This window comes from Salmo salar, chromosome ssa06 (genome assembly GCF_905237065.1).
Source record: "Salmo salar chromosome ssa06, Ssal_v3.1, whole genome shotgun sequence".
NCBI lineage: Eukaryota > Metazoa > Chordata > Actinopteri > Salmoniformes > Salmonidae > Salmo > Salmo salar.
In genome coordinates this window covers 20,391,361-20,412,067 of record NC_059447.1, presented here as the reverse complement: position 1 = coordinate 20,412,067, position 20,707 = coordinate 20,391,361, and the positions used below count along the sequence as shown (strand labels likewise).

Below are 20,707 nucleotides of genomic sequence, written 5' to 3'. Positions count from 1 at the left end.
TTTGTGCATTTTTTTAAATGTTATTTCACCTTTATTTAACCAGGTAGGCTAGTTGAGAACAAGTTCTCATTTGCAACTGCGACCTGGCCAAAATAAAGCATAGCAATTCGACACATACAACAACACAGAGTTACACATGGAATAAACAAAACATAGTCAATAATACAGTAGAACAAAAGGAAACAAAAAGTCTATATACAGTGAGTGCAAATTAGTTAAGATAAGGGAGCTAAGGCAATAAATTGGCCATGGTGGCGAAGTAATTACAATATAGCAATTAAACACTGGAATGGTAGATGTGCAGAAGATGAATGTGCGAGTAGAGATACTGGGGTGCAAAGGAGCAAGATAAATAAATACATACAATATGGAGATGAGGTAGGTAGATAGATGGGCTGTTTACAGATGGGCTATGTACAGGTGCAGTGATCTGTGAGCTGCTCTGACAGCTGGTGCTTAAAGCTAGTGAGGGAGATATGAGTCTCCAGCTTCAGAGATTTTTGCAGTTCATTCCAGTCATTGGCAGCAGAGAACTGGAAGGAAAGACGACCAAAGGAGGAATTGGCTTTGGGGTTGACCAGTGAGATATACCTGCTGGAGCGCGTGCTACGAGTGGGTGCTGCTATGGTGACCAGTGAGCTGAGATAAGGCGGGGCTTTACCTAGCAGAGACTTGTAGATAACCTGTAGCCAGTGGGTTTGGCGACGAGTATGAAACGAGGGCCAACCAACGAGAGCGTACAGGTCGCAATGGTGGGTAGTGTATGGGGCATTGGTAACAAAACGGATGGCACTGTGATAGACTGCATCCAGTTTGTTGAGTAGAGTGTTGGAGGCTATTTTATAGATGACATCACCGAAGTCGAAGATCGGTTTTGCAGTTTGTGCATCAGTCACGTCCTGACCAGTAAAGGGGGTTATTTGTTATTGTAGTTTGGTCAGGGCGTGGCAGGGGGTGTTTCTTTTATGTGTTTCGGGGTTTTTGGTTTATGTTCTATGTTAGTATATTTCTGTTTGTTCTAGTGTGTCTATCTCTATGTTTAGTTTCTTGGGTTGACCTTCTATTGGAGGCAGCTGTTCCTCGTTTTCTCTAATTGAAGGTCCTATTTAGTAGGGGTGTTTTTTCTTGTGTTTTGTGGGTGGTTGTTTCCTGTTTTGTGTATGTTGCACCTGACGGGACTGTTTTCGGTCGTTTGTTGTTTGTTTGATTTTGAGTTAAATAAAAGTAATTATGAGCACGTCACACGCCGCGTCTTGGTCCCCATTAGACGACCCACGTTACAGCATCAGTTATGACTGTTTCAATGTCTGTATGTTGTGCAGTTTGTGCATCAGTTATGACTGTTTCAGTGTGTATGTGTTGTGCATTTTGTGCATCAGTTATGACTATTTCAGTGGTGTGTGTGTGTGTGTGTGTGTGTGTGTGTGTGTTATGCAGTTTGTGCATCAGTTATGACTGTTTCAGTGTGTCTGTATTTTGTGCATCAGTTATGACTGTTCCAGTGTGTGTATGTAAGTTAGTGTGTTTCTATCAGTCATACATTATGCATTGAAGTTTATACCCATCTTTATAGCCATCTTTCTTTCCCCTCCCTCCCTCCCTCCCTCCCTCCCTCCCTCCCTCCCTCCCTCCCTCCCTCCCTCCCTCCCTCCCTCCCTCCCTCCCTCCCTCCCTCCCTCCCTCCCTCCCTCCCTCCCTCCCTCCCTCCCTCCCTCACCCACACACTCTTCTCTTTTCCTTCCTCCCTTTCTCTGTCTCCCTTTATCCTTCTCTCTTCCTCCCCCATTCTACCTTTCTCCCTCCCTCTCTCTCTCTCTCTCGCTCTCTCTCTCTTTCACACACAAGCACACACACACACAAGCACACACACACACACACACACGGACACAAACGCGCAACACGCACACACACACACACACACACACACACACACACACACACACACACACACACACACACACACACACACACACACACACACACACACACACATTGAAAACATTTATTAACATCCTGCAGCCCAATGTTGTTGTTGTTGTTGTGTATATTCTCATAGCCATACTGGTCATGTTTAATGGAGACAATATGTTTTTATAATGCTGGGTTGGTCCAAACATACCAAGAGGGTATATATTAAAACTATTGAAAAACCTTGTGAAGGAAGGAATGTTCTTTATTTTCATAAAATAGAGAATACATGTAAAGAGAGAGAAAGAGAAACAGAGAGAGAAGGATACATTTTTCTCTGTGAGTAAAGGATTGGCATTTGATCACACATTTTCTCTCTCTCTGTCTCTCTCTCTTTCCCTCTACCTCTCTCTCTCTTCCTCTACCTCTCTCTCTCTCTCTCTCTCTCTGTCTGTCTTTCTGACTCTCTTTTTTTTCTATTTCTCCTCTCTATGCATTTACCTTCTGTCCTTTTCTCTTTCTCTCTACTTGCTATCTTACCATAGTTGCCCGTTCACCAGCACTTTCTCTGGATCACCTGTAACACACCGCTGACTTGCTTCTGCGAAGGATATTTGTTCTTGGACAGATCCACAGGTGGTTTGGCTCTGTTTTTCATCATCATGGTGATTTTCCATTTTGCATTATCATGATGTGACCGGTGACAGTCTTTCATGTTGAAAGTCCAACATCTTGAAAACTTGACTGCTGACATGCAAAACATTTTGGGACTGTATCAAAAGTGGACTAATGAAACAAATACCAAAATGTAGTTTGGAGTGGATTTTCGTTTACGGTTATGGTTGGTGGAGGGGATGCTGATCCTAGATCTGTAACTTCACCCTGGAGTGTTAGAGACCAGAATGCCAGATGTCAACAAACACAGGACTGAGTAATGCCATTAAATGAGAAACCAACTGTGTACTTAGTGTGTCACTCTACTGTCATACTTAGTGTGTCACTCTACTGTCATACTTAGTGTGTCACTCTACTGTCATACTTAGTGTGTCACTCTACTGTCATACTTAGTGTGTCACTCTGGAAGACCTCTGAGATCCCACCAGTTCCAAAGGCGGAGCTGAATTACTATCGTCCTGTGGCGCTAACATCAGTCGTTGTGAGCATTTGATACTCACACGTCTCAGGTCTCATGTAGACAGAGCCCTTGACCCAATGCAGTCTTGACGGTGTTGCACAGTGCTGTGACACACCTGGAGAGGCCTCACTCTTATATGCGCATCCTTTTCCTGGACTTCTCCTTTGCTTTTAACTGCATGCAGCCTCACCTTGTCTGTGACAAACTCTCCCACTAGGTGGACCCCAGCCTCACCTTGTGGATGCTGGACTTCCTGCTGAACAGGGGGCTGTTACATTGGCATAAATGATTCGGGAGACAGGCGCAGGAATGTGTAGTAGTTTTTGTACCCAAATTACGGCGTGCTGTGTAAAGGCACAGGGACGAAGCCCAAACAAACACTATACAAAAACACAGGGACGAAGCCTAAACAAACACTACACAAAACACAGGGACGAAGCCCAAACAAACACTATACAAAACACAGGGACGAAGCCCAAACAAACACTATACAAAAACACAGGGACGAAGCCTAAACAAACACTACACAAAACACAGGGACGAAGCCTAAACAAACACTACACAAAACACAGGGACGAAGCCCAAACAAACACTATACAAAAACACAGGGTTGACACCCAAACAAAAGAGCGAGGAGTACCTCGAATAAATAACACACGCGCACAATGATTACTAGTAACAATAATCGACAGCCCAATGGAAACCAAAGGGCACACTTGTGCAAGTACTAATCAGTGGGAATAGGGGACAGGTGTGTGTAATGAAAGTTCCGGAGGGATTCGTGACAGAGGCAGTATGTCATGTGCAACAACACAACATCCCTTCTGTGTTCATCTACCAGCCCCCCTACTTGGAAACGAAATATGCAGATGACACCGCCCTTGTCGACCTCTCAGATGACAGATGCATTTCCAAACAGAAGTAAACATGGCTCATGACTGGCACAATAACCTACCAGCTCTCACAGTCTCAAGTTGTTCCAAACATCACATTTCTAAGTATTTAGGGTTAAGGTTAGGCCATTTGGTTAACTCCAAATGGTTAAGGTTTGGGATAAGCTTAAAACAAAAATATCAAAACAACTTTCTATTGCTGGATTTGCACTTGCAACCTTTAGAATCAGAGGCAGAACTTACACCATCCCCATCCACAACGTCCTAGCAGAACTTACACCATCCCGTCCCTATCCACAACGTCCTAGCAGAACTTACACCATCCCCATCCATTGGGGGGGGGGCATACGTGCCATTGCAGAACTGGTGTTACACCAGGAAATCCCAAGCATCCACAAATAGTCCTTGCAGAACTTACACCATCCCCATCCACAATGTCCTAGCAGAACTTACACCATCCCCATCCACAACGTCCTAGCAGAACTTACACCATCCCGTCCCTATCCACAATGTCCTAGCAGAACTTACACCATCCCTATCCCTATCCACAATGTCCTAGCAGAACTTACACCATCCCCATGCCTATCCACAATGTCCTAGCAGAACTTACACCATCCCGTCCCTATCCACAATGTCCTAGCAGAACTTACACCATCCCTGTCCCTATCCACAATGTCCTAGCAGAACTTACACCATCCCCATCCCTATCCACAATGTCCTAGCAGAACTTACACCATCCCGTCCCTATCCACAATGTCCTAGCAGAACTTACACCATCCCGTCCCTATCCCCAATGTCCTAGCAGAACTTACACCATCCCCATGCCTATCCCCAATGTCCTAGCATAACTTATACCATCCCCATCCCTATCCACAATGTCCTAGCAGAACTTATACCATCCCCATCCCTATCCACAATGTCCTAGCAGAACTTATACCATCCCCATCCCTATCCACAATGTCCTAGCAGAACTTATACCATCCCCATCCCTATCCACAATGTCCTAGCAGAACTTATACCATCCCCATCCCCAATGTCCTAGCAGAACTTACACCATCCCCATCCACAATGTCCTAGCAGAACTTATACCATCCCATCCCTATCCACAATGTCCTAGCAAAACTTACACCATCCCATCCCTATCCACAATGTCCCAGCAGAACTTACACCACTCCCATCCCTATCCACAATGTCCTAGCAGAACTTATACCATCCCCGTCCCTATCCACAATGTCCTAGCAGAACTTACACCATCTCCATGCCTATCCACAATGTCCTAGCAGAACTTACACCATCCCCTCTATCCACAATGTCCTAGCAGAACTTACACCATCCCCATCCCTATCCACAACGTCCTAGCAGAACTGACACCATCCCCATCCCTATCCACAATGTCCTAGCAGAACTTACACCATCCCTATCCACAATGTCCTAGCAGAACTTACACCATCCCCATCCACAATGTCCTAGCAGAACTTACACCATCCCCATCCACAATGTCCTAGCAGAACTTATACCATCCCCATGCCTATCCACAATGTCCTAGCAGAACTTACACCATCCCTATCCACAATGTCCTAGCAGAACTTACACCATCCCCAGATCCACAATGTCCTAGCAGAACTTACACCATCCCCATCCACAATGTCCTAGCAGAACTTACACCATCCCTATCCACAATGTCCTAGCAGAACTTACACCATCCCCATCCACAATGTCCTAGCAGAACTTATACCATCCCTATCCCCATCCACAATGTCCTAGCAGAACTTACACCATTCCCATGCCTATCCACAATGTCCTAGCAGAACTTACACCATCCCCATGCCTATCCACAATGTCCTAGCAGAACTTACACCATCCCCATCCCTATCCACAATGTCCTAGCAGAACTTACACCATCCCCATGCCTATCCACAATGTCCTAGCAGAACTTACACCATCCCCATGCCTGATCCACAATGTCCTAGCAGAACTTACACCATCCCTATCCCTATCCACAATGTCCTAGCAGAACTGACACCATCCCCATCCCTATCCACAATGTCCTAGCAGAACTTACACCATCCCCATCCCCAATGTCCTAGCAGAACTTACACCATCCCCATCCCTATCCACAATGTCCTAGCAGAACTGACACCATCCCCATCCCTATCCACAATGTCCTAGCAGAACTTACACCATCCCCATCCACAATGTCTTAGCAGAACTTATACCATCCCCATGCCTATCCACAATGTCCTAGCAGAACTTACACCATCCCTATCCACAATGTCCTAGCAGAACTTACACCATCCCCATCCACAATGTCCTAGCAGAACTTACACCATCCCCATCCACAATGTCTTAGCAGAACTTATACCATCCCCATGCCTATCCACAATGTCCTAGCAGAACTTACACCATCTCCATCCACAATGTCTTAGCAGAACTTATACCATCCCCATGCCGATCCACAATGTCCTAGCAGAACTTACACCATCCCTATCCACAATGTCCTAGCAGAACTTACACCATCCCTATCCACAATGTCCTAGCAGAACTTACACCATCCCCATCCACAATGTCCTAGCAGAACTTACACCATCCCCATCCCTATCCACAATGTCCTAGCAGAACCAAAACCTACTTGTGGCCGGTTTCCACATCATCTCCCGACGTCCTCAGACATGGATGGACGTCGAACACTGACTTGTATCATGGGTGACCTGGGTGGCAATGACAACTACCTCAAACTCACAAGAACTACTCATTGATTTCTGGTGGAAGGCAGACCCAGTGAGCCACCTAGTCCTGGGTGGTGAACAGGAAGAGAGAGTGGGGGGTTTGAAGTACCTGGGAACCATCACGGACAGCACACTCTCTTTTAATGCCAACACCCAGAACATCAATAAAAAATACCAACAATGACTACTACACCTGTCATATAGAGAGTGTGTTGACTTTCTGTTTCCTGGCCTGGTACGCTGGACTGTCAGTGGCTAATATGGGTATCCTCAGGAGGACTGTATACCTGGGGTCCAAGCTCTGTGGATTGCAGTGCAGGGGGCTTCAGGGCCTCTATGATAGACAAGGACAAGCACATCATAAAGGACTCTACACACAATCTTACCCAATGTTCTGAGCTGCTGGCCTCCGGAAGGAGATTACGGGTCCCACTGTTCAGCAAGAATAGGAACAGGGCAAGTTTCATTCCATCAGCCATCAGGCTACTGAACAGTGGGACATAGGACAGATGTAGGATGCTAAACAGTGAGACATAGGACAGATGTAGGATGCTGAACAGTGAGACATAGGACAGATGTAGGATGCTGAACAGTGAGACATAGGTCAGATGTAGGATGCTGAACAGTGAGACATAGGACAGATGTATGATGCTGAACAGTGAGACATAGGACAGATGTAGGCACAATACATGGTCGGACAGTAGGCTGCAGAGACTTTGAATATGTGAAAATATAAATGTGTGACTTGTGTGCTTTCCAGTGTTTCTGTACTGCATGTAATATATTGTGTTGTGTTTGTGTATTTGTATGCTGACGTCATGAAATGAATGTAACTGGACAATGAAGTATATCGTATCATATACATTATACAGTAGGCTACAGTACATGGTATAATACACAGCAAGATCAGCTCAGTATATGTACTACTTAAATAACTGAGGTATTATTCACTTTTACTGATAAGGGTGACCGACTACACCCTATTTCATAATCACACAACATTGACATCCGGGGCTTGACGCACGCACGCACGCACGCACGCACGCACGCACGCACGCACGCACGCACACACACACACACACACACACACACACACACACACAAAGCCTATACTCAAACATTCAGCATTTGAGGAAGGCCTGATAAGGTAGCAGAGGGAGTGGCAGGCAGTCTACACCCTTCTCTGCATTCCTACAGTACCGTGGCCCTGTCAGAGCAGTCCAGACTTTACAGGGGATCGTATACAGGAAGAGGAGAGGAAGAGAAGAAGACAGAAGCCTGAAGAGACTGACAGAGAGTGTCAGAGAGAGGTGTGACAAGTAGAGAAATAATAGTTTTCGAGTCAAGTCAGGGAGAGGAGGCAGGGAGAGCTCAGAGAGAGAGAGCTGTCCAAAGAAGTGGAAGAGAGATCAGAGTGCAAAGAGATCAACAGGAAAAACAAACTTGGTGAGAAAACAAAAACAATCGGTTTGGGTAGGTTAAAAGGTACAACTGCCGTACAGTACTGTACTCGACAGCCGGATCTGACCAGAACTAGCGTCGCCATGGTGACCCTGGACACGCGGACCCTGACGGTACCCGTGGGCATTGTGAGAATGCTGGAGGTGGTCCTCACCTGTATCTCCTTCAGCCTGGTGGCCTCGGTGGGTCACATCGGCTCATCCTACTGGGCCTGGTGCATGTTCACCTGGGTCTTCTGTTGCTTCGTCACCCTCTTCATCCTCATCATGGAGTTCACCACCCTCCATGCCCGGGTGCCCATCTCCTGGGATGACTTCACCACCGCCTTTGCCATGCTGTCCACGCTCATGGTGGGTAACTTCCACGGTGTCTTTTGTCTGTGGGTTAGACTATAAGGGGTAGAATCCAGATAACATACCTACATATTAGTGTCAATGTGTGACAGTTACATTGAGACAATATAAGCATTCAAAACTAGAGTAGAGATGGATGTGTGTAGTTTACTTTTGTGTAATTGAAAATCAATTAAAAGGTGATTTTTGGGAAATTACACATCACTCTTCCCTGCCATAGACTAGACTTCTGTTCGAGGAGGTGTACTTGTACATCACACTGCTTCATGCTTCAGAAACAGGAGTTAGGTTCCAGCACCTATGGGCCGTTCTGACTGAGATAAGGCTACTTACTTTTTTACATATATATTATGAGCTTATATAGAGTGAGGATCAGCACTGGACCTTGAACAGCCAGTTGTTGTTATCATACGGTACATGAACAAAGTGGTTAAATGAAACATGAAATATTTTAGTACCACTTAGAATTGATGGTCGATCCAATAATGGCAGCAATCGCTAGTCGTGTACGTACACTTACTCTCACACTAATCGCGAATGAACTTAAACTGAGACATAGATGCCAGCAGATACTGATGTAGTAATAGTCGTTTCTAATTGCTAGTTCCACTGAACTAGAACGAGTTATTGATCAAAGTGATGATCTCATCTTCAGTATGTCACAACAGCAAGGCAGCTAATCTATCGTATTTTCTAGTGCAGTCCATATATCACCTCTCTAGTCAGATCAGTGAGGAAATTGGATAAATGCAATAAAAGGAAAGGCTTTAACCATTAAGGAGTGCGTTGGAATTCCTGTAGCTTTGCCAACATTTTGGAATGATTTATTGAGTAGGAGCTACATTGGTAGTAGATGAAGTGGAAGTATCAGGTGACACCCATAGCACTTTGACAACTTTAATGAGTCAATTAAGTCCACTGACATTCCATGTTATTGTCTTCAAACTCTGATGTTGTTTATCCTATTCCATTGCTGTTATTCATCCATCATCATCATCTATTGTCTTGGGCTTTAACAGGTGCTGGCTGCCTCCATTATCTACCCCACCTTCTTCACCTGTGCCTCATGCGGGAAGCAGATCGCCGCCACCGTCACTTCCTGTCTGGCCTTCATCTTGTACGCCACGGAGGTGGGCCTGACCCGGGCCAAACCCGGCGAGATCAGCGGGTTCCTCTCCACCGTCCCGGGCCTCCTCAAGGTCCTCGAGGCCTTCGTGGCCTGCATCATCTTCATCTCTCTGGACCATGGCCTCTACTCGCGGTTCCCAGGGCTCCAGTGGTGCGTGGCGGTCTATTCGCTATGTTTCATCTTCGCCCTCATCATCATCCTCTTTACTATCTGCCGCCTGCTGTCGCTCTTCCCGTTCCCGTTCGACAAGGTGCTGACGGGCTACAACGTGCTGGCCGTGCTGATGTACATGACGTGTGTGGTGATATGGCCTCTCTATAGCTTCCAGAACAACCACAGCAGACCCAGCGGGTGTGGCCGCTCCTGCTACTGGGATAACCTGGTCGTAGTGGCATTCATGACCTGTTTCAACCTTGTGGTTTACATTGTGGACACGGTCTACTCTTTCAAGCTGGTGTTCTTCGTCACCCCGGCTTAGGTCAAAGGTCACCCACCTTACCCAACCTGAGAACTGGCCCTGAAACACAGTGCCGGATCTTAAACAATAGACTGAACTTTGCTTTTGTATGAATACAGCAAACTGTAACCATGCTGTTTTTTTGGAACACTAATTCGTATTGGGAGAATGTCTCTGTATGGTGGATAATAACCGTTTTACTTGGCAAGATTACATTTTTGTGAATGATAAAATGGGGTTATAATACTGCTAGCAATTCACAAACCATGAGGTGGATAAGAATGTTCTGAATGCTTGGATCCGTACGTAGATTCAATGTATATTTTGTCTTCCCGTCTTTAAAATACACAAGGAACTATGCAGTGCGCCCTATGCAGTCCACATGGGCTGTAATCAAAGTGAATAGAAAGATCAAAGAGCTGTTCTTGATTTGTTCATTTTATTCTCTCATTCTGTTCTCCATTTCATCTCTGTCTCTCTGGCCTTGATTCAATCAGTTCAGCGTTAACCCCCGATAACCCACAACTGCATAGCAGATAATTGTTTTTACTGATTTGACAGCTCCAACGATGTTACACCTTTGTCATGGCCCAAATAAAAACAGATCTGCTATGCAGTCGTCGGTTATCACGGGTTAACGTGGAACTGATTGAATCTAGGCCTCTCTCTCTCTCTCTCTCTCTCTCTCTCTCTCTCTCTCTCTTTGTGCGTCTACTGTACCTACTTTAATCCTGACAAACATGCAGTCCAGACAGATATGACAGAATTCAGCTCAAACATGAATCTGAATAAGTGAAACATAACTTTTGACATTTAGCTGATATGACTAAATTGTTTTAATAATGTTATATAACAATAAAAGAAAGAAAACATTTGCTTAAAAGTCCATAAGAATCATATGTTTTGGCCTCACTGCATTAGTGTATGTATTTACTGTAACACCTATTCTGTTTCTACAACGCTGGGAAAGGACATTCAGCAACATTCCCTCCCTCTCTCTGTTTGCTGGGGTGTGTCTGCTATCAGAGGCCCATTGGATGAAATGGCGTGGGATGTCGAGGTCCAGCCCTGGACTTTGCTTTCATGTCTCTTTCTGTGTTTGCTGAGTGCGGTGGGGAAGCCGACAGCGAGATAAGTCTCAACCACACTCCGCTCCGTCCCACCTGGATGACATCACTCTCTTACACATGCAGCATCTGAATCCCTCACGGACCGTGGCTTACCACAGATTCGATTTGATAGGGAACATATTGGGCCATTCTGAGGCTGCTAAACTAATTATAATTTGTAAAAAGACAGCAGAATAATTGTGGTTGGTGATCTGTTAATGATAATGATGTCAAGGTCTCTCATGCCCACACTATGTTTTGTGATACATATGGCAGGGGTTATTCCTTTCTTCATGAGAGAAATTAAGTTAAGTGACAAATGAAGAATCATTGTTCCAAAACAGAAGCCAGCAGAATGATGGAGGTTCCTGATCCGATTATGGTAATGAAGTCAAGGTCTTTTATGTCCACATCTTTTCTTCTGTCTTGCAACCTTCGACGGGGATTATTGATTTGTTCAAAAGAGAAATGAAGTTGTGTTGCTGCTGTCTCCTTGGCACAGATCAAGAAGGAGGTAAAAGTGAAAAATGGATGAGGCAGAGATAGAGAGAGGGAGAAGTGAGAGTGGGAGAAAGAGAGAGAAATAGAGAGAGAAGAGGGAGAGTGAGAGTGAGATAGAAAGAGAAGGAGAAGTATATAGAGAGAGGAGAAGGAAGAATAATATGAGGGTATATAACAGTAAAGAGGGAGTTAGGCAATGCACTGACAATATTTAAAGGAATCATTGTCCTTCACCTGAGACAGCTGCTGCTGTTGACACAACCATGCAATCTCCATAGACAAACATTGGCAATAGAGTCAATCAATCAAAACAATTGTACACCTCGGTGAACTCATGTCTCATTATTGTGTTAAACTGCCTTAGTGGCACCAGTGAATCCAAATGTAATACATTTTGTAAATGAGTCCAAAAATCTAGAGTGTTACATTCAAAGTTGGTATGGTACACTCTGAACTGGGGCAGTAGTATGCATATAAGTAAGTAAGCATTTCACGGTAAGGTCTACACTTGTTGTATTCAGCGCATGTGACAAATAAAGTTTGATTTGATATCATATTTTCTTTATCAACCAGAACACTATTCGATTTCCATTTTCAGTGGGAACAGAATACTTCTTCTACAAATCCTTTGCCTACCACTCCTCCCCCTTCCCTCCATCTCTTTCTCTCCCTTTCTCAAGAACATGGATGAGGATATTAGTCAATAGCCATCAAGTGTCAAAAAAGAGCTTAAGTCAAGTTAGGAACATTGAACTGAACAAACGTGAGGTTACTTCACAAGCATGGGTTTCCCTGGTTGGGGGATGTGCACTTGGACCAGAGCTAGGTTCAAATAGTATCTGGAATCTTTCAAATACTGTAGCTGTGCTTGACTGAGCTTACCTGACACAATGGATCCAATAGAATAGTCCCAAAGGTGCAAACCCCGCCCATCTGGCTTTCCAAGCAGACTCAATCAAATGCTCAAAGTATGTTAAAGATTTCAAATCTTACTTGAACCCAGGTCTGATATGGTCCCACTCCCAGGGATTGGGTCAGTATTGAAGTTTACCTTTGACAGAGACCAGAGTCCATCATGTGTGGCATGGGCGAGCCAGATAAGACTGGACAGGCGTCCAATGAGCGCCTTGAGTCTGGGTCGTAAAACGTGCAATTAAGCCAAGAGAGGACAGGATACACCATAGAAATAGAATGAACAGAAAGGGCTTGGAACCTCTAAACTCATGGGTACACTTGCAATGGCTGCCTGGTATTGTGATGCAATTATTTCCAAGGTAATGTAGAGTGTTCATTTAAATGATGCTAACTGATGTGGCTCGTGCAATGGAATGTTTTTTTTATGTCAGTTGATTTCACAAATCACAGCACAGATTGGTACACTTCCTGATTTTACTTCCTGCTTTGCTCCTATGGGCTAGTTTAAAAAAATACAGGTTAGGACAATGTAACAATTCCATGCTGAGTGTTGGACTGATTCTATAGGATTAGCATTGAAAACATGACCAGTGGTCGGGAAATCATGTTATAAAGTGGCTGTAGACAACTTTAAAAATGTTCAAATGAATAAAATGACAGTAAAACAGTTCATCTATTTGTTTGCGGAGTAATAGTCTGAAATTCATCTCCGTTGTGTTTATTTTCCACTTTGATGGTGAACTTTCTGTACTGCTACCATTCTCTCCCAGTCATTTTCATTCCGGCGCTGGTGCAATGAATTTGTTAATTTCTAACGCTTTGCATTTAATTATTAAGCTATCTTAACCTCTGTTATCTTCAACCTAGCCTGTGTACACTCGCAATGGCCGCAATCATTGACATGAATGGGGAGGCCCGTTCTATTCACTCTATTTCTATGGGCTACACACCATCATAAACACGGGAGGAGTTTGGCTTGACACAGGCATGCTCTGGTCTCTACAGCATTGGGAAGGAGACTTGGATAAGGCAGGAACGAGAGAAGGTCTTACCTCCCTTGGAATTGTAGTGTTTTACTGGAAGGTCCTTAGTCGGCAGGGGAATGCACAGAGAGACAAAGACGGTAGGAGAGAGAGGAGGAGTGGAGATGTCAATGTGACACAGTGGAGAAAAGAGAGTGACACAGCAGAAAATTACTGGGTGAGCTCCATGAAGAGGAGAATATAAGACTTTAAGAGGGCAACAGTAATTGAACACAGTTAATTTAATCAGTGATTCATTCAAATGTGAAATATGTGCATTTGGTAAAAGCGAGCAAAGGAGAGAGACAGAAAGAAGAACATTAGCCAGAAGAAAGAGAGAGGAAAAAGAGAAACTTTAGCCAAACAAAAAGTCAAGGAACCCTTGGTGAGTGAACAGTCACCCAGAGTCCCTAGATAGATCCTTATCTCATCATGGTGAACCTGGACCTGAGGTCTCTCACCCTGCCAGTGGGAATCATCCGTATGTTGGAGGTGGTCCTCACCTGTATCTCCTTCAGTCTGGTGGCCTCGGCAGGCCATGTGCTCTCCACACACTGGGACTGGTGCATGTTCACCTGGTGCTTCTGCTGCTTCTTCTCCCTCTTCATCCTCATCATGGAGTTCACCCGCTTCAGTGCCAAGGTGGGGGATGTTTACTGTCTGGATTTGATGGAATAGATTGGTGGGAGGGGAATTTGTGGCTTACGTGTATCGTAGCTTATGTGTATCTGTCTTATATATTTCTAATGTCTATTTATATTGTAAAGCAGTAGTAGATGTAGGTGCACGTTTTTTGGGAAAACACATTTTTCAGGAAAACTCTTGGCCCTAGAAATAACACGTCCTCACATCTCCCCTCCTCATCATCTCAAGGTGCCCATCTCCTGGGATGACTTCACCACGGCCTTCGCCATGCTGGCTGCACTAATGTGTTTCACCTCCTCCATCATCTACCCCACCTTCTTCACCTGCCCCACCTGCTACCGCCAGATCGCCGCCACCGTCATCTCCCTACTCTGTTTCGGAGTGTACGTTGGCGAGGTGGTGTTGGCCCGCCTCCGACCCGGTGGTGAGATCAGTGGCTTCCTGTCCACTGTCCCGGGCCTCCTCAAGATCCTCGAGACTCTGGTGGCCTGTATTATCTTCACGTCGCTGGATCCGGCAAGGTTTTCATTTAATCCGGGACTGCAGTGGTGCGTGGCGGTTTATTCCCTCTGCTTCATCTTCGCACTCGTCATCATCTTTCTCACCGTCGGTCAGCTGCTGTCGCTGTTCCCCTTCTCGTTTGACAAACTGCTCACGGTCTATAATATTCTGGCCACCATGATGTACATGACTGCCACGGTCATCTGGCCACTGTATGGTTTCGAGAACAACCCCCGGCCCGTTCCGTGTTCCCACTGTCCCTGGGACGATCTGGTTGTGGTGACGTTCATGACCGTGATCAACCTGGTGATCTATATTTTGGATACGATCTACTCGATAAAGGTGGTCTTCTTCACATGGGATGAGGAATAGGCCAGATTCTCAGGAAACTTCACTCCAACTTTTCCAGAACCGATCAATGACTGACACACTATCATATTGCATGGAGAAAAAACTGTTTACTGAATAAGAAACTCCAGCACGTTGGTAATCTTGATCCTCCACACATGGTTGAAAAGATCCATTACATTTCTAGAGAATGAAGAGTTTATTTTCAAATCAATGACTGAGAGCTTGGAAGAAGAACATTTGCAGAACATTTGCTGATGTCTTTTGCCTCAGACATATGGAAGATATTTAGTTATTCCTATGACACTGTAAATGAACTCTTATTGCAGATGAGGATTCTACAGGCAAGGACACACTGTTTATCACTTGCAGTTATTAAAGTGTGCAGTAGGAAGCTGAGTTAATGATTGATCGTATCGACTTCATAGAAATTACAGTTACGGAACTTTGGATCCTGATGCAAATACAATATGAATGTCTAATATGGCATCATGATATGTGTAACTGTTCCGTTGGGCCAAAAGCACTAGCAGCAATATAGATTCTGCCAATTGCAAAGGATTTGTGATCTTATATTCATGTTGATCACTTCTTTCTTGGTTGTTAGACATGTTCTTTTGTTGTACTGCTAGTTGGCTCACTAACTGCCAGATAGTTGATTAGCTGCTGAAGTGCTATGTGGACTGCACACTAAAAACAAATGGTTCTACAGTATATAGTGCCAAATAAGAGTTATTGGCTCATAACGATAGTATATCCTATTTTGGTACTATATAGAACCCTTTTTTTGAAGGTTCTATAAAGAACCATGCTCATAAGGTTATAAATGGAACCATAAAATATAAAGAAACCTTTCCTAAGGTTCTAAAAATAACTTTAAAAATAGTTCTACATAGCACCAAAAAGGGTTCCGCTATCATTACAACCCTTTTTGGTGCTATAAAGAACCCTTTTTAATGGTTATTTATAGAACCTTTATGGCAAATGGCTATATTAAATTAAGAACCTTTCTCAATCTCAAAGGTTCTACAAAGAACCCTTTGAATAACCAGAGAGAGCTATTTATTCTGGTTAGCCATATACTGTTAAAATTCCATAGGTGTTGTTGAATCAGGTGTGGTAGCTTTGGAACAGCTGGGGGTCCCTGAGGAGAGAATTTGAGAACCGCAGGTTTAGTTATTTTTAAAAGACTGGAGTTGGAAGGGGACTCAACTCAGGAACTGATCTTTCGTTATGATGTTGACCTTTTCTTAGAAGCCCATAGAATATGGAGAGGTAATCAGAGAAAGTTTGTGCCAGGACAGGAGACCTTCTCCATTGAAGTGTACCATCTTTCAGATGCAGACATAGGGTGCATTCAAAATGTCCAGTAGTGCACTATATAGGGAGTAGGGTGCCATTTCGGAGGCATCCGTAGACACTTCATTCTGTCAGCTTTTGAATGGGCTTGGCGATTATATCCTCAAATTCATGAAAACACAGTCATATAAGATATATACAAACTGATATTCGTGTTTGTGGATTAATTTACTTCTGCCAGATGCCTTGGGATCGGTGTCCCACCCTCGGGACGGTTGAGCTAACATGCGCTAATGTGATTGGCATGACGTTGTAAGTAACAATAACATTTCACAGGACATAGACGTATCTTATATGGGCTGAAAGCTTAAAATATTGTTAATCTAGCTGCACTGTCCAATTTGCAGTAGCTATTACTGTGAAATAAAACCATGCTATTGTTTGAGGAGACTGCACAGTTATGTACTTGAAAATGTATCAATAAACCAGTTAGGCACATTTGGGCAGACTTGATACCTCTGGTCTGATGAAACAAAAATAGAACTGTTTGGCCATAATGACCATCGTTATGTTTGGAGGAAAAAGGGGGAGGCTTGCAAGCCGAAGAACATCATCCCAACCGTGAAGCACGGGGGTGGCAGCATCATGTTGTGGGGGTGCCTTGCTGCAGGAGGGACTGGTGCACTTCACAAAATAGAGGAAGGAAAATTATGTGGATATATTGAAGCAACATCTTAAGACATCAGTCAGGAAGTTAAAGCTTGGTCGCAAATGGGTCTTCCAAATGGACAATGACCCCAAGCATACTTCCAAAGTTGTGGCAAAATGACTTAAGGACAACAAAGTCAAGGTATTGGAGTGGCCATCACAAAGCCCTGACCTCAATCCCATAGAAAATTTGTGGGCAGAACTGAAAATGTGTGTGCGAGCAAGGAGGCCTACAAACCTGACTCAGTTACACCAGCTCTGTCAGGAGGAATGGGCCAAAATTCCCCCAACTTATTGTGGGAAGCTTGTGGAAGGCTACCCAAAATGACTGACCCAAGTTAAACAATTTAAAGGCAATGCTACTAAATACTAATGAGTGTATGTAAACTTCTGACCCACTTGGAATGTGATGAAAGAAATAAAAGCTGAAATAAATGGTTTTCTGTACTATTATTCTGACATTTCACATTCTTAAAATAAAGTGGTGATCCTAACTGACCTAAGACTGTAATTCTTACTAGAATTAAATATCAGGAATTGTGAAAAACTGAGTTTAAATGTATTTGGCTAAGGTGTATGTCAACTTCCGACTTCAACTGTAGATTGTGTAAAACCTATCATTAAGAAAAGGGAATCGTGTCAGTTCTTGTCATTGTCTATCTGCAACAGTCCTACTGGTTCACGTCATTCCCCCTGGTGTGATCAAGTTAATCATTACCCAAAGGTTGTGTTGATGTGGGTTGCTAGGCTGTGTTGTCATTTGTAGTTCATGACTCAATAACAATGGACCTACTGATCAACGTAACCAACTTGAAAATAGCAGAAGTGATAATGAATTTTGTTCAATAAAAAGAAGTGACAGATTTCACAGTTGTAACTTCTGTCTGCTGAAGCGTGAGCGTCAATCGCATGACTGAGAATAAAAAAATCCTCTCATCAGACTCTCATTGTACTTCTGAAAAGTTTCATTAAATTTGATGTATAAACCAGTCTGGAGCAAAGATAGATTTTGAATATATGAATACTTAGCTGCCATTAGAGAGACAAGGGCTTGTCATTGCAGCATTGTCTATTGTCAAATAAAAAATAATTTGTCATATGCACAGGATTCAGTGAAATGTACACAGTACAATGAAGTGCTTGCAAGCTCTCCTGTCAACTATTGCTGTTCTTCTGAATCGACAGACTGAGTTGTTTTCTGTTGTTGCTGTGTTTGAGCCGCTACAGTTAGTTTACATGCAAAATGTTGGGGAAGTGAGGTTTTGTGGTTTGTGCATAATGTGACTGACTGGACTTTGAATTTTCTACCTTGGATTATTTCTATAGAAGGCTACACCGAATGAGAAAGTGCAGGTAATAGTCCTAGGAAATAAAAAGCTAGCAAAACTATGAGGTACATAAGTTGGGACTGAAGAATTACGATTTATCGATGCACTTAATTTCTCTTAACTATGCACACACTTTCAAGGTGCATACTTGGACTTCAGATGTGCAAAAAAAGTTGAAAGTATTTCAAAGAAAATGTTGACAGAATCCTTCTATCTTACTGGGAAAAGTATTTTTTTACAGATTTTTTTCTTTAGAAATGCGATCAAGTTCACAATACATGGCAGTCAAACAACTGGGCCTGCAGCCAAGGACCAGATCATTTATAATCAGACCTGCCTGCAGACTATTTCAAGAGAGAAATTGAAACTAAATGTGGTGACATGGCCTCTTTTTCGCTCCTCTTTGGTCCGTCCTTTCTCTCCTCTTTGGTCCGTCCTTTCTCTCCTCTTTAGTCCGTCCTTTCTCTCCTCTTTAGTCCGTCCTTTCTCTCCTCTTTAGTCCGTCCTTTCTCTCCTCTTTAGTCCGTCCTTTCTCTCCTCTTTGGTCTGTCCTTTCTCTCCTCTTTGGTCTGTCCTTTCTCTCCTCTTTGGTCTGTCCTTTCTCTCCTCTTTAGTCCGTCCTTTCTCTCCTCTTTGGTCTGTCCTTTCTCTCCTCTTTAGTCCGTCCTTTCTCTCCTCTTTGGTCTGTCCTTTCTCTCCTCTTTGGTCCAGAAGTTTGAGCACACTTGTCAATGGAAACTTTGATTCATGTATACATAATGCTGTGGACAGCAGCTTGAATCTGATACCTCCATGGGACCAGGTTGATGCGAATAAATCAGCTTTGTGTCTGGGAAGCTGTGTGTGGGGGAGGCAGGTGTGCAAAGAAAAAACCTAGTATCTTCAAAAAGTTCATTTTTTTGCAGTTGTTTTCAGATCTAATATCATTGAGTCTTGGAAGTTGACGCGGGGTTTTGTATGTTTTTAATTGATCCTTGAGCCATAAAACGTTTACAACATATGCAGGGCAATGACTACTTTCAATTTATGTAGAATAATCAAAATTGACAAAAATGTAGATACAAGGGTTTTCAGGACAGCCCTTGGTGTGTAGGGATAGACTTATGCTGAGGCATTTTACATGGGTAAGGGAGTTGCCTGAACCTTTGGACACAAAGGAGGTCATTGGTTGAGAGTAAACTGACTGTCCCCTCGCTGCCTGTGTGTTCTGAGTGAACCTGTCCAGCATAATCAGGGTTGGGGAGTAATGGATTACATGTATTCAGACCCTTTCACTTTTTGTTACATTACAGCCTTATTCTAAAATGGATGAAATTGTTTCCCCCCTCATCAATCTACACACAATACCCCATAATGACAAAGCAAAATCAGGTAAAATATATTTTTTGCAACCTTATATATGTATAAAAAAAACGTAAATATCACCGTTAACATAAGTATTCAGAACTTTTACTCAGTACTTTGTTGAATCTGTTACGCTCGTCATAAAGATTGGACCAAGGTGCAGCGTGGTTGGCGAACATTTTACTTTTAATAAAAATGAATGCCGACAAAACAACAAAATACCAAACGAACGTAAAGTTCTGCAGGCTACACAGCAACTAACAAAAACAAGATCCCACAATCTAAGGTGGGAAAAAGGGCTGCCTAAGTATGATCCCCAATCAGAGACAACGACAAACAGCTGTCTCTGATTGGGAACCATACTAGGCCACCCTAGTCACACCCTGACCTAACCAAATTGAGAATAAAAGGGATCTCTAAGGTCAGGGCGTGACAGAAGCAACTTTGGCAGCAATTACAGCCTCAAGTATTTTTGGGTATTACGTTACAAGCTTGGCACACCTGTATTTGGGGAGATTCTCCCATTCTTCTCTGCAGGTCCTCTCAAGCTGAACAGCTATTATCAGGTCTCTCCAGAGATGTTCAATCGGTTTCAAGTCTGGGCTCTGGCTGGGCCACTCAAGGACATTCAGAGATTGTCCCGAAGCCACTCCTGCATTGTCTTGGCTGTGTGCTTAGGGTCGTTGTCCTGTTGGAAGGTGAACCTTCACCCCAGTCTGAGGTCCTGAGCGCTCTGGAGCAGGTTTTTATCAGGGATCTCTCTGTACTTTGCTCCGTTTATCTTTCCCTCGATCCTGACTATTTTCCCAGTCCCTGGTGCTGAAAAACATCCCCACACCATGATGCTGCCACCACCATGCTTCACTGTAGGGATGGTGCCAGATTTTCTCCAGACGTGACGCTTGGCATTCAGGCCAATGAGTTC

The 20,707-nt window shown here is 43.8% G+C and overlaps 2 protein-coding genes across 2 annotated transcripts; both read left to right on the top strand.

Annotated features, from left to right (window-relative positions):
- The first annotated feature begins 7,828 nt into the window (after positions 1-7,828).
- LOC106606521 (myeloid-associated differentiation marker) lies at positions 7,829-10,938 on the top strand. The gene is made up of 2 exons (XM_014202780.2): positions 7,829-8,473; positions 9,496-10,938. The coding sequence occupies exons 1-2, from the start codon at positions 8,207-8,209 to the stop codon at positions 10,081-10,083; spliced, it is 855 nt and encodes a 284-aa protein (XP_014058255.1). The 5' UTR covers positions 7,829-8,206; the 3' UTR covers positions 10,084-10,938.
- A 302-nt stretch (positions 10,939-11,240) lies between these two features.
- LOC106606522 (myeloid-associated differentiation marker homolog) lies at positions 11,241-15,582 on the top strand. Its single transcript, XM_014202782.2, has 2 exons — positions 11,241-14,251; positions 14,483-15,582. Exons 1-2 carry the CDS (start codon positions 14,042-14,044, stop codon positions 15,125-15,127), a joined length of 855 nt encoding a protein of 284 aa, XP_014058257.1. The 5' UTR covers positions 11,241-14,041; the 3' UTR covers positions 15,128-15,582.
- Positions 15,583-20,707: the final 5,125 nt, after the last annotated feature.

Coding starts and splice junctions, on each gene's coding strand:
- LOC106606521 (XM_014202780.2), top strand. CDS start 8,207: ATGGTGACCCTGGACACGCGGACCCTGACGGTACCCGTGGGCATTGTG. Junction 8,474..9,495: donor CCATGCTGTCCACGCTCATG/GTGGGTAACTTC, acceptor GGGCTTTAACAG/GTGCTGGCTGCCTCCATTAT.
- LOC106606522 (XM_014202782.2), top strand. CDS start 14,042: ATGGTGAACCTGGACCTGAGGTCTCTCACCCTGCCAGTGGGAATCATC. Junction 14,252..14,482: donor TCACCCGCTTCAGTGCCAAG/GTGGGGGATGTT, acceptor CATCATCTCAAG/GTGCCCATCTCCTGGGATGA.